Source organism: Pectinophora gossypiella, chromosome 12 (assembly GCF_024362695.1).
Source record: "Pectinophora gossypiella chromosome 12, ilPecGoss1.1, whole genome shotgun sequence".
Classification (NCBI taxonomy): Eukaryota; Metazoa; Arthropoda; class Insecta; order Lepidoptera; family Gelechiidae; genus Pectinophora; species Pectinophora gossypiella.
In genome coordinates, this window is record NC_065415.1 from 9,017,779 (window position 1) to 9,032,570 (window position 14,792).

The window sequence follows — 14,792 nt, forward strand, 5'->3', positions numbered from 1 at the left end:
CCGGCCAAGTAGTTAATGCCATCTGCGGCAAATCTACAACAAGTAAAAAAAAAAAAAACCACAGCTCATTTAATCACATAAAGAACGTCACTTTGTCACTAAACTCCGCTGAGCATTTAAGGTTTAAATTTTTTCAGGACGGAATAAGTTCAAAAGATGCTGATGCTGGAAAGTCAATGAAGGACTTCCCAGGCTACGTTCCTCGATATTCAATATTCTTTATTTGCATACTATGATGGTGTACAAGTTTGTAAGTTACATATGAGTTTCACATCATAGACCCTTTCGGGCACAACAAAATAGAAGTTTAAAAGAGATAAAAATAATATAGATGGCGTTATCGAAATTTAACGTTAAGGGTACATCATTGTTCCAAAATACAATGTAATGGAAGAAGCTATATATAAAAATAATTGTAGCGTGATATTTGGATCACATTATGTATAGAATTAGGTTGCTATCTATATTATTTCTCTTATTTTAAGCAGAATAATAATAAATCAGAATAGTAATTTATGAATCGGTATATTACCTTTGTATGCAATTATTATGGCGCAATGCTGTGTTAATTGCGTGTTAATTGTAGTATCGTTAATTTAAACAATAAATAAATTACAAAAATCCATTGTGAGTATTCACTTTGTATTGTATTCGAGATACTGATTGGCCTATTTTGTATAAATGTAGGTAAAGTACTTAATATTACCGAATTATGCCTATTATAGTAATCGCCTGGGAATCTATATTATCAGCTACTTTTCTTTGGCTATACAGGTTGTGAAAAACTGCAATTTTAGGCAGATAAAACGTTCGACAAAAAATATATATTTTAAGTATGTAAACTTTGACGATTCAAAGTGTTACTATGTTACCGAATGAATAAATTATGGGCATAATTATGTTAACATATAGTTATGGAATCATACTGATGTAAAAGTACGTACTCCTGAATTCAGTATAAATAGTATGAACTTGTATTTTCTTCAAGTCAATATTTGTAAGAATACTGCTTAAAATATACCTGAAGTAAAAGAAAAATATTTCCATATCTAAATAAAATAATGGGAGCTTCGTCGCAATGTTGTTGCTCTGAAGTAATAAACTGTAATGTAAACCTTAATAAGGTGCAAAACGGGATCTCCATATTAAAAGTCTTTACAGTTCTCGTGAATTATGTGTTAGGAAATGTTTAATATCCAGGTTTACGACCAGTAAGCGGATTAAATTCGTTCAAAAGATAAGGTCGTCGGAATACAGGATCTTAGTCTATAACCTAAGCTAGATCGTAACTCTTTTTACCCAACTGCGGCGAAGCAAAAAGGAGGGTTATGTGTTTAACCGCTTTGTATGTATGTATGTGTGTATGCGCGTCTGTTCCAACCTTTTTCAGAATTTAACAAATGAGATGTCACTGGAGGTGGTTACAGGCTATGTGACGTCAGACTAAATTCTACGTAAAAATCAGGACAGATTGGCATTCCACCACGGCTATCTCCTATACATCACTATTCAAAATAATTTCAAAGGATATGTATACCTATTTTCTTGTTTGATACTTATATTTTTATTCCAGAATCGTTTTCAGCGACCCTTTCACGCTATTACCCGTTTTAATAAGTGCCATAATTCAGAATGAAGTAACAACGGCCTAAATAATTATCTTTAGGAAGTGTCGGCCTTCCTGGTAGCATTTTGATGTAAATTCTGAACGCTCTCTGAATACGACAACAATCGGAAACTATTTATCACATCATAGTTACTCGCCTTTTAAATCATTTACATCACTTTTACATTCTTCAACAGATAATGTGAGTAGAAACAAAGATAGCATGTTGTAATTTACGAATTACATTAAATACAGCACTTTTACCCCGCCAATATATTGAGGGCTATATAAATATATCAATCTCATTGGTTTATGTCTCATAACAAGCGATAAAGCGAAAAGTAAACATTTTCAGACCGAAAACCATTGCGAGGCCTTTGCATTTATCTCGTTTGTATTCATATTTGAAAGTCGTAGGTACTTGGCTTTTATTAGTTGATTAGCACAAATACTGTACGACCTTTCTGCACAGATGCAGTCTTTATTGTTTCCCAAACAGTGGCCCGAGTAGGCCGACCCATAAGTTCACGTTCAAAATTAAAAAAAAATACATAGAGAGACGTACTATATTATATGGTCAGTGATTATTTACGGTACGAGATATGACCCATTTTGTACATTTTTCTAGATTTTCTACCTTACCTCAGAACTCATTATTTTGTCGCTATCTCTTTCTTAATCATTCTTTTATTTTACTTCATACATATTCTTAAGGAAGTGGAGTTCTCAATGAAGTCGGTAAAAACTGAAAATAAATAAGTCAGATTCGTTAGAAGTCAAAGTGAGACTCGACCGAAATTGTTACAGTTGTTAAAACATCGCCGAAGAAAAATAAACATATGAGGTTGTCATGGACCATGAAAGTATTCTAAAACTGCTACATTTAATATTCTTTTAGAAACATCATGAACCACCCTATATAAACTTAGGCTTCCTTTTATCCTGCGTACTTATTGATATTGAATGACGATGTTGGTGGGCCAGAAGGCCAAATCAGGCCTTGTTCATGCCATCCCCCCCCCCCCTCTCCAGTTTATTGAGGGGAGGCCTGTACCTAATACAGTCATTAGCAATATAATGTAGGTACCCACTTTAGGACTCTGTCGCACTAACATATTTGACATATAGTGAGATTTACAGTTCAATTTTCAAAAAAGTTAATGTGACATGGTACCAAAGTGTATACATATTAATGCTCGTGACCGTACATTGGGACGTGTTTATGCCATGCCATACAAATCGAGTTAGCATCGATCAGCCCATCTTGAAACAAAACAATATCAACCACGCTGTTCGCTATTCGTCGACGTAGGCCTGAATGCCTTATTTTATTTGCCATCCGTGGATCAACAATATTGACTTTTATGAAGGTAAAGTAAGAATATTTACATCAATAGTAATAGGCCTCCATATCCTCAGGATATTTGGTGAAATCGGATAGGTGATCCAATCATTATTACCTATATTAAGGTGAATATATTACATCATTCCCTTAGCCATCGTAATGCAATGACACCTGACAATAACCTAATATTGAAATTGAATGTTACGTTATGTTAAAGCATGATGTTAACGCCATTACAATTTATCTTAGGTATAATGATATACCTTACACAGCTCTTTGCCTGCCCGAGAACAAAAGAGGCAGAGGACGCCGTCCTTATACTTGGTGGACCAGCATGTCCCGATTACTGAAAAATGAAAATTTACCCGACCCGACAACCCTAGACAGAATGTCATGGCGCCGCAAAATTAGGAGAGCCGACTACACCTAAAGTGGGATAAGAAGGGATAGCGCAAGGAAGAAGAAGATAATGATATCTCTTATGACACTTTCACTTCTCAAATCAAAATTGCTTGCTCACAAGTAAAATACACAATTTTGATTTTGGAACCAAAAGTGATGTGTCAGGATCGTAGACAGTGAAATTCCGTGGTCTCTACCTACCCTTACATAATATAGGTGTGATCTTATGATTTGGCACGTGTATTTTAAATGTAATCTAGCTAATCTGAGCTATACGGTTCTTGTAAATAGTGTACCTAAGGCGTGGTGTGTGGTTTGAGGACTTGTCCTCGTTGCTACGGTGCGCTTAGATTTCCTATTTGATACACCCGCTATCCGGAGTGAATTATTACATGACTACTTGTATAAAACCTTTGTTTGTTTTGGTGGAGTGTATGAATGACGAATAACGAGAACTTACGCCTAGACAGTTCAATAAACCTACATACATGTTAAAAGAAAATCTTTTAACAAATACAAAATTAATTTTGTACAAGAAACAGCGGAACATTTCTTATAATTAAAAAGAATGATTGCTGTCCCAAAAAGTAACAATGAATAAAAGTTTCGTAAAGCAAAATTGCTTAGCGGTCAAATTTATAAAGTCTGGGGGCGGTTTCCTCATTGCGTCTTTTTAACTGACTTCAAAAAAGGAGGATTTTTTAATGTATGTTCCCTGATTACTCGAAAACCACTGGAGTGATTTGGAAAATATTTTTTTTTCAAATGAGCATGAGTCCCATGTCCCACTGTCTACATGTCATAATTATGATGATGGGAACCAGAGAAATAGAGGGTAACCCTCAAATTTTATAGGCACAGGTAATGTTTTAGTGTATTTTTCAAAGCTACACCAGTATACGTCTATCTATTTATATATCTACTCGGCTTGTACCCACCCACTGCTGGGTATACCCAGGCCTATAGGCCTCCTCTCTTTCACGCCATCCTTTCCGGTCCTGTGCATCACCAGTATACAGGGTGTTAGTGACATCGTAACGAATACTCAGAGGGATGATTTAGACCATGATTCTGAGTTAATATCAAGTGGAATTTTCCGTCGCAAAATGTATGTTATTTTATTAGTTTTTTTTAAATTATTTTCAATTCTATAGTTTTGCGATGGAAAATTCCACTTGATATTAACTCAGAATAATCAGCTGAATCATCCCTCTCAGTATTCGTTACGATGTCACTTACACCCCATACAAGTACATACAGTAGCCATACAAGTAGATATGGGTGTTAGTGACACCGTAACGAATACTGAAGGAGATGATTCAGACCATGATTCTGAGTCGATATCAAGTGGAATTTCCTGTCGGAGAAGTCATGAAATTTTTAGAGCTTATTTAAATTATTTTCCGTTCCATACTTTTGCGACGGAAAATTCCACTTGATATCAAATCAGAATCATGGCCTGAATCATCCCTCAAAGTTTTCGTTACGATGTCACTAACACCCTGTATGTCTGATTGTAAAAAATATGTGGCTGAGCTGATGATGGAAGGTCAACTCCTCAATAGTTAGAAGTTAAATGATAATTGTTTCACTACTGTACGCATATTCAGACTGCTAGTTGTAATATCAAGTGAGCTGAAGATGAAAGGTCGTAACCCTCAAAAGTTAGGAGTTAGGATTTAATTCTTTATTAAAACTATAGGATAGACCGTGGCGATTTGGTGTTCATATAGCCTACCTTCGTATAATTTTTTTATATATTTAAGTACGATCCACTAAAAAGCAAAAAATATTTTTAAATTTTCATCATAATAACATGATACAACAAAACACAAATTTTAATTAATTAAATATGTGCAACAAATTTCAGAAAAGTAATGTTTTTTATTCAAATAAAAATTCGTTCCGTAATAATTAATAATAGTTGGGCTGGCACCAACTCCAAAATAATTGATTATTCTAAATATAAATCAGTTTTTAGTGTTATTTTTTTGGGAAGGGAACAGAAAGTACGGCATTACATATAAAATCTCGTGATAACAGAGTATAATTATTTTTCATCATGCCCTTGTGACATAGTGAATTCCTAAAAAGGCAGGGAGCAATCAGTGGTCAGGGCTAGGTCGAAGCTAGCACCAACTTAAGTCGATCACTGGCCTTTTTCGGTTTGCCCTTGAGCGCCTTGTGGCAGAAAACACCAAGAGTAAAGAAGTTAAGTTTCATATAATCCGCGCTCGAGCAACTCATATAGACATCGCTCCAGGATATGTAATCTCGCAAGACTTGCAACCCGTTGGAATAGTTCGGGGGAGTGTGCCACCGACATGTTTTTGTGAATGAGGTCGTCCAGAAATGGAGCAACAAAAAAGTTATATTACTTCCCAGTCATTCTATACGGAGATGCGGTGCCTCAACCACGACAGCTTTTATTTTATCGCACCATTTTGCATAAGCCAGAGTTGGCAGCCCTAACGCGACTTACAAGCGTGAAATGAATATTTGTAACATACCTTTACTTCTGTACTGTTGGTGTTTCGTAGTTTTGGCTATTGAGGTGGGTTTACTCACGCGCAGTGTGCGTCGAGCTCCTCCCTATTCTTGGGCAGGCCCACTGGCTTGCGCGGGATCAGCTCGACGCATATGTTCAACTCGCTGGGGTCACAGTTGTCTGCCTCCCCCAGCTGCGCCCCACCACCACCTGGAACAAACGTTGCATTTTACACACATACACATTTTTACATACATAACATAAACGTCCCTCTACTGAGCACTAACACCCCCTCCAAGAACCGGAGGTAGTAAAAAGCATACATCACCACGCTTATCTATTGCGACTTATTAGGAGTTATTGTTTAGACTAGTAGCCAACCCATTTAACAGAGTTAAACTTATCTTATCTTATTTGGCCTATTCGATCCCACTGCTGGGCAAAGGCCTTCACTTGATTTTTCCACTCCTCTCGACTTTCGTCGTCGTGACGTCGTCACACCATCTTTTACGCGGTTTTCCTCGACTTCTATGCTCGCCCTGAGGTATCTAGTGAGTAACGACGACGGATGCATCCGACAAACGTGTCCGGACCAGTTCCATTTCAGTTTACCAGAGTTAAACACATGTCTATTTTTATTTAGTAGAAAAAAAACTTGTTCAGAAGATTATCTTTATTCCCGAAATATAAAACAGACAATGAATACAATCGATCTCGTTCATATGTCTACTAGAACTTATGACCTATTACTACACATAAAAGTATTTTATTATTAGGTTTGTACGTTAACATCAATAAATATTAAACGCTCGAGGCTAATGTCAACTATAACAGAATGTATATTACCCCTTTATATTGGCTACCGACCTCTGTGGTCCAGTGGTTGAGCGTACGGCTCACGATCCGAAGGTCGCGGGTTCGATTCCCGGTGGGGACATATCACAAAAATTACTTTGTGGTTTGGCTAGGACATTACTGGCTGATCACCAGATTGTCCGAAAATAAGATGATGCGTGCTTCGGATGGCACGTTAAGCCGTTGGTCCCGGTTACTACTTAATGATGTAAGTAAGTAGTCGTTACGTGAGCCATGTCAGGGGCCTTTGGCGGCTCAATAGTGACCCTGACACCAGGGTATATGAAATTGGTAATCCACCTCACAACCCACACGATAGAAAAAGATTGGCTACCTTTTTGAGGAAGTCATACATGGATTGTAGAATTTTCCGTACCGTGTTATCTCTAATTCTGTTAACTTTGTTTAATATTCAGCTACGTAACGGATATCATTTTTCCTTTAAATATTTTTGGCTTTGAAACGTAAGTAATGTTATATTTAATTACTGACACCAACAATACACATGTTTTAAAACTTGAAACTTTATTTAAACTGACAAAGAGGACAGAACTATACTGATTTTTGCTAGATTTGCGATAAAGCGGCCGAGGTGGGAAGAAAAAGAAGTGTAAAATTTCATTAAAATCGTCGAGGAAAACGAGATTAAAAAGGATAAATCTTTGACGGATTTACTTCTGTACAAAATTGAAATGTCGATTCGACATTTTCAGCTGCACGTTCTATTAAAAGAAATCATGGAATAAAATCAAATCAAATCAAATATACTTTATTGCACAAAACTAAAATTTCAGCAAATAAACACGTTGCGGTAGGTTATCGTATACGTTTTTGATAATTAATCTGCAAAATGTGAGTTGTGCGAAGTAATTATAATTCATACGATTAAACAGTTCATTTCCCATTACCAAGAAATGGTAGAGTTAAGTCAGTGAAAATGAAATAATATTTTTTGTTTCGTGGTCGAGTGTCTGTAGTGCCTACTCTGACACACATAATATCAGCGTCGTGGTTCACGCCGCGACTTGTGCTGAGTGAGGCCTTTCTATCTCAGAACGTCCACGACCACCTTATGATCATTTCGACGAACATCCGTCTTACTTTTTTGTAATTGTTTTGGGGAAATTGTATATGATGTTATTGTCCTTTTGTGTGCGTGGCGCCCTTTAATAATAAACTATTTCTATTCTATTATACACATTGAACGCATCAAAAACGATAAAAACATCAAAACCGCGTTGTTAAAATTACAACACCAACCGAGGCTATGCTACTGTTTGCTTAATATGCTGATTTAAGTCTATTAACATTAGAAAAGGTCTATAAGAAAAGATTCAGTACGATCTACTCTGAACCGGCGGCGTGCGTGTATGAAACTCACTACAGAACCATTTAATAGACACTCCTGTTCTAAACCTCTTAACTTCGAAATGAAAATGTGAAGAGAATATTTAGAATTTGTTCGACAACAGTGTATAGTTGGTAGAAACTGTTATCAATTAATTTCTATAATATAATTTTATGGTAAGCGAACCCCATGCAAATAGGATAACGCGAGGGCGATGATGACTATATAAATTTATAGCAACTTATCATACCTAATTGTTATTACAGTTAACTAAGTATCTATGTTGCCATAACCCCAATAATTATTACCAGTTTTCAGTGCTATTCTTCTTCTATCGTATGGTGTCAGGGTTACTATTGACGCCAAAGACCCCTGGCATGGGTCATGTAACGACCACTAACTTACATCAGTAAGTAGTAACTGGGACCAACGGCTTAACGTGCCTTCCGAAACACGGATTATCTTACTTACGGACAATCAAGCGATCAGCCTGTAATGTCTTAATTAAACTAAGGATCGCAAAGTTGTTTTTGTGATATGTCTCCACTGGGAATCGACAGTAAGATGATCCGTGCTTCGGAAGGCACGTCATCTGTTGGTCCCGTAGTAAGTATGTAGTCGTTACATGAGCCATGTCAGGGGCCTTTGGCGGCTCAATAATAACCCTGACACCAGGGTTGATGAGGTTGGTAATCCACCTCATAACCCGCACGATGAAAAGAAGACTGGGATTCAAATCCGAGACCTTCGTATCGTGAGCCCAACGCTCAACCACTGCACCACAGTGGCCGATAGCGCTATTAAAAAATCTTAAACAAGCATCCTAAATATTTTATACAACCTTAATCAACATCAAGCAGGCTATAAATGAAACCGACCTCTATTTTAGGAAATAATCTCGGACGCGACTGTATGAAACGTATAATGTCTGTGTTCAAGCCTGAGGTGGGCAGAGCCACAAGTAAGCGGGAGACAGTTTATAGCTACATTTAATAAGAAGTCCTGAGATGATGATGAACCGTTACCGGGTGAGAGCCTTCAGCGCTCCCCATTTGTTCGGCCAAGTAGTTAATGCCATCTGCGGCAAATCTACAATAAGTCACGTCAAAAAAAAAAAAAAAAAATGATGAACCGTTAATGACACGGTTTAAAACGGCCACATTGAAAGCAATTCATCTAAAAAAGCAGACTTACTTTATATGCGCAAATGTCAAATCGCAACATTTTTTAGATGAATTGTTTTAAAGTGGCCTTTTTCAACCTCCAGGGGGGTTCGAAGCAATTCAAGTAAAAAGCAATATTGCAATTTGACATTTGCGCATGTTTTTACAAATGCAAACATTATGTCAAATAGCAATATTGCTTTTTTTAGATGAATTGCTTCGATGTGGCCCTTTGAACCCCCTAGTGACCATCATATCTCCCTTGTAATGATCCATCGTGTTAAAAAGGACACAATCACTCTGTCAGTTCTTACATCAGGCCCTAGAAGATAAGCAGGCGAATCTAAATATATGAAAGGAAAAACTGACTGACTCACTGACTGACATACCACGCACAGCCTAAACGGCTAAACGAGGGCACTTGAAATTTGGAAGGGACGTAGCTTAGGTACCGTAAAGGTGCACTAAGAAAGGAATTCCCGAAATTCCCACGGAAACAGGAGTTAGCGGGAAAAAAACATTTATATGAAAAAATCTAAACCGCGTAAGATACGAGTAGATGTTTTCAATTTAGCATGCATGCATGCATAAGTACCTTAGTAAATATAAAGTTTAGTTATGGCTGCATTTTGAAAAATAGGAGTTAGCGGGAAAAAATGTTGTATGAAAAATTCTAAACTGCATAAGTTAGATGCTTGAAATTTGACATGCACATACAAAGATCTTTTTTTTTTATAACACGCCACGAGGACGAAGTCGCGGGCAAAAGATAGTAAATTATATGTGTTATAATTGCGTTCAGTCCAACACAGAAGAATTTACATCTTTTTTTTTAAATAAGCAATTTATTATATTATTATTTTAATAAGGGTTTATTTTTTGTGTGACAAAAGCGCCTTAGACGAGATTAGGTGCCGATGCTCTACCACATCAACTGTAAGTGTTAAGCCGAGCTGTATATATATTTGGGGATTAGTGCGACCGTTCTTATACTTATGGCAAACTGTACATTTGTGTAACTTTTAATCCCAGTTAGGGATAGGTAGGAACATTTTTCGGCTTGTTCAACTCTGCCATTCCTTTGCTTGACACATGCTGGTAGAGGATGAGAAATGTGCCTAAACTTACCAACCCTCTTAAAACACATGTCTATAGGGTCACTTAGTCACTTAAGAACTTTTACCACTTCCTACTATAATATGAAATAGCTTATCTGACAGAGAAATGGACCATTTTGTACTAAGATTCTTTTGTATTTACTGACCACGTACAAATAAGACATCGTTTTTACATAACATACATAAACATAAATAGCTTATATACGTCCCACTGCTGGGCACATGCGTCCTCTTAATCAATCATACTCCGTCATGCAGCTCCACCGCGGGTTGGTGGACGCATTTGGGCTAGAGCAAGGAATTGCTGGAACGGGTCTTGCTTTTGCGGACAACCAGGTGATTCAGCCTGCAATGTCCTAGCCAAACAAAGGACAGTCACATAAAGCAGCATCGTTTTTTTTTTTTTAATAATTAGGACATCATCCATACAGTTTACTCACCAGCTATGCTGATAATATAATACAGGTATAGGTGACATCAAAAAACAAATACTATACATATACAAAATCATGATTTGTAAGCATACAAATAACATTTGTTTAAGTAATCATAGTAAGTTATTAGGTTATACATTAATTCCTGTTTGAGCTCACATACTTATCAATACACGTACTTATCGTGTTATATTCTTAAGATTATTATTGAAACATAACGATTATAATACCTTTTATAATCATATTTACTCTGGGCGCCATCCCACTCGCTCGCGTCAGACAGAGTACTGCGGAGCGGAAGGCAAGAGGGAAACCACTGCCCTATTTTTCCATAAAACGTAGCATGGAAAATGCTACACGGACAAGAGAGTGGCTCTTAAATTAGTGATGATAATCATATTTAGGCAAAAGTAACTTTTAAACAACATTATTATTCTTAATAGGTGCCTAATTCCAAGATTAATTAAAAAGTTTTAACCCACCCACTTATAACGTTAACCTTTCGTTGTTATAACTTTGTGCGTTCATATGAGTTCAAAACAAGTTATAATAAAGGGTGTTAGTATCACCGTACAAGTACGTATAGGCAACCGTACAAGTACGTGCATACGTACGGTCACGAGTAAACCATGTCACATTAATTTTTATGACAAATTAAACCGTAACTCCCATTAAATGTCAAATACGATAGTGCGACAGTGACACCGTAATTATAATCGTTACGGTGTCACTAATGGGTATTGGTGACAAGGGAAAATTTCACTTGATATCAACTCAACTGGTCTTCATCATCCCTCAAAGTTTTCGTTACGATGTCACTAACACCCTGTATAGAACATGTATATAGAAAATTAAGTACACTCTAGCAACTTTTGTTATGGTAATTATCGTATGGAAATCTTCATACCCGAGTGAAACGAGCTCTGGTTTACCCTTCGGGTCGGAAGGTCCGACAAGTAGTTGCTTCTGTCAAATCATCAGGTTAGGTTATCGGAGCCTGTGAAAAACGGGATAAGGCTATGATTGTTATGTAGCTCTTAGAAGTTTTATTTCTTCTATGCTAAACAGGGAGTGAATGGAAGACATGAGTCGCGTTCAGCTGCTTAGATGCTTCTGATCATGATTCTGAGTTGATACCAAGTGGAATTTCCTGTCGGAAAATTCATTTTTTTTTAGTTTTTTAATTGTTAGTGTGTTTTTTTTAGTTTTTTTTAGTGAGTTGAATAAGCAAGCCCCTTCAGTGTTCGTTACGATGTCACTTACACCACGTACCAGTAGATACAGATAGCCATACAAGTAGGTATGGGTGTTAGTGACACTGTAACGAGTACTGAGGGGGATGATTCAGACCATGATTCTGAGTTGATATCAAGTGGAATTACCTGTCGGAAAAATCATGTTTTTTTTTTGTATTTTTTATAATTATTTTCCGTTCTATACTTTTGCCACGGAGAATTCCACTTGATATCAACTCAGAATCATCCCTCAAAGTTTTCGTTACGATATCACTAACACCGTGTACATCATTGTAAGCTCCGAATTTTCAAACACAGTTTTTTGTATTATAAAGGCCAAACAAGCGATGGGCTAAGAGCTGGTTATACTGTGACTATACTATTAGGTAATATTGTTTTTTTGCGATATTTGTTACTAGTGGGTAGATAGTGACAAGCGCTGATTGAGAGAAAACGTCGACCACGCCGGCGGGATCGGTATCGGAGTTTTGAAGTGTTCGTTGTCGCGTGCTGATTGGTCGCTTCTAGCTATAGAACTAATAGAGTAATAGGGTCGTCAGGGTCGTATTTTACATCTGTCGGGCGCCGATAATTTTCAGTGCCGTCTCTAAGGCTTCGGAAGCTGCAACTACGATTGACCTTGTCCACCGACTTCGTATCAAAACTGGCCGCAAGTTGTCTACTGATTACTTAGGGCTCTACCCCCCTTGTTTAACTCCCCCCCCTCCATTAAGGATTATGGACGTGATTCAATGTGGTACGTTAACCAAATTATTCCTCTATTAGGTACATTATTATTCCTAGTTCATTACTACTTGTAATAACTTAGAGAAAATTGGTCTTTATTTTTAGCTATTAGTAATAATTTAGACCTATTTCTTACTAATATAATGAAGGTAACATTTATAATAATATAAAACAAACCTCTTTTACCCGACTGACGACGAAGCAATAAAAAGGAGAGTTGTGTTTGACTTTGAATGTATGTATGTACGTCTGTTCCAACCTAACTTATAAATCGCTTATCATAGAATAAAGAATAATACTACCTGCGTATAGAACGGCAACTCTCCGCTCCCCACGAGCGTCCGAGCTAAGTTTAGTCTTGAATCGTATGGCGTCCTACGTCACACACCGAAAGACGTAATATACGATCCCGACGACCCGATTACTCTAGCCATAGAGGCAGCCAATCAGCTCGCGACACCAAACACTTCAGGACCCCGATACCGACCCCGCCGGCGTGGTCGACGATTTCCCTCATTCAGCGCTTATCGCTATCGACCCACTAGGGTCGATTAATTCTTTCAAATATTTTTCCTCTCAGACGACGCCCTGAGCCGAGGTTCGCGCCCAACTGGGCACCCTCTGCAATGCATCTACAATAAGTCAAAAAAAACGTCTCACACACACAGATGATGCGTGTACGATAACGTCAATGTGTGGTGTCTGTGTAAAACTAGGTTGTTTGTATGAAGTGCCCGGGGTGTGCGCTTATCCAAACAAATAATGTATCACTATAGGCGTCTTGATTGTCCGCTGGTGTGACGCCACACTACAACCAACGTGGCGCCCTATTGAAGATAAACTGTGATATAAATTAATGAAGTAAATAAATAAAATTCCAAAAATATCAAATTATATGGCTTAATTAGCATTTCAAATAACGCCCTCTGTGGTCCGGTGGCGTTGGGCTCACGATCCGGATGCCCCGGGTTCGAATCCCGGTGTTAACATATCACAAAAAACATTTTGTGATCCCTAGTTTGGTTAGGACATTACAGGCTGATCACCTGATTGTCCGAAAGTAAGATGATCCAAGCTTCGGAAGTCACGTTAAGCCGTTGGTCCCGGTTACTATTTACTGATGAAAGTTAGTAATCGTTACATGAGCCAAGTCAGAGGCCTTTGGCGGCTCAGTCATAATGATACCAGGGTTGATGAGGCTGGTATTCCACCTCACAACCCACACAATTAGAAGAAGCATTTCAAATTATAGTATATATAGCTATATAGTATATATACCTACTTACTATTAGGTTTTGCTTGTATTTACTCGATAGTAACGTGTCACTTGTAATAATAAGACATAAAAAAATACGAATTCCGGTACTAACTCTAACTGCTTCGAATAGACGATTTCACTAGCATAGTAATCCTTTAAATTCCTTTCACAAATATGATTTTTCAGTACTTACTTTTTGTAAGAGCGCTACAAGACTTGGATATGAAAACGGATTGAGCTTTGCGCCCACGTCGTCTAAAATACAATTGTCCCGAATATCAAATACAAACCGACATAAGGAAAAAGTAGATAAATACAACATTATTTTAGAATTAAATAAAATAAGCACGCCTAATGGTTACCTATTTATAATTTACTTAGTGAATATTCATATTTTAATAAATGATGTATATAACACATTAATTTCCTTTAACGCGGCTGTAAATGAGACAGAAGCTCCCGAGAAAAAAAATGGTAAATGAGAATCAATTAATTATTTTATACTCACAATTTTCCCGGAATCTGAATGTCAACACCGCGAGATTTGATAGAGCAGAGTGTTTTAATAAGAATAATTTATTAATAATGTTTTAATAATAATAAATTAATAATAATAGTCCTACACGAACCGGGGATTGTCTTTGAGTGCACTCCAATAGTTCATACAGGGATAATCGCCGGTTGGTGTCACACAACATTAAGATTAAATTGTCTTAAGGGGCCTCGTGTTGGCTTCGGCCCCACGCACGGCTTCTAAAAATCCGGGACTCCATAGTCTCGAGATATGGAAACG

The 14,792-nt window shown here is 37.3% G+C and overlaps 1 protein-coding gene across 1 annotated transcript in view; it reads right to left on the reverse strand.

The window, feature by feature from the left end:
* The window catches only part of LOC126371338 (uncharacterized), a 53,845-nt gene that overhangs the window by 23,992 nt on the left and 15,061 nt on the right, over window positions 1-14,792 (reverse strand). The window contains exon 2 of the mRNA XM_050016645.1: window positions 5,922-6,051. Within this exon, the coding sequence (XP_049872602.1) occupies window positions 5,922-6,051 (130 nt within the window). The remainder of the gene's footprint in view (window positions 1-5,921; window positions 6,052-14,792) is intronic.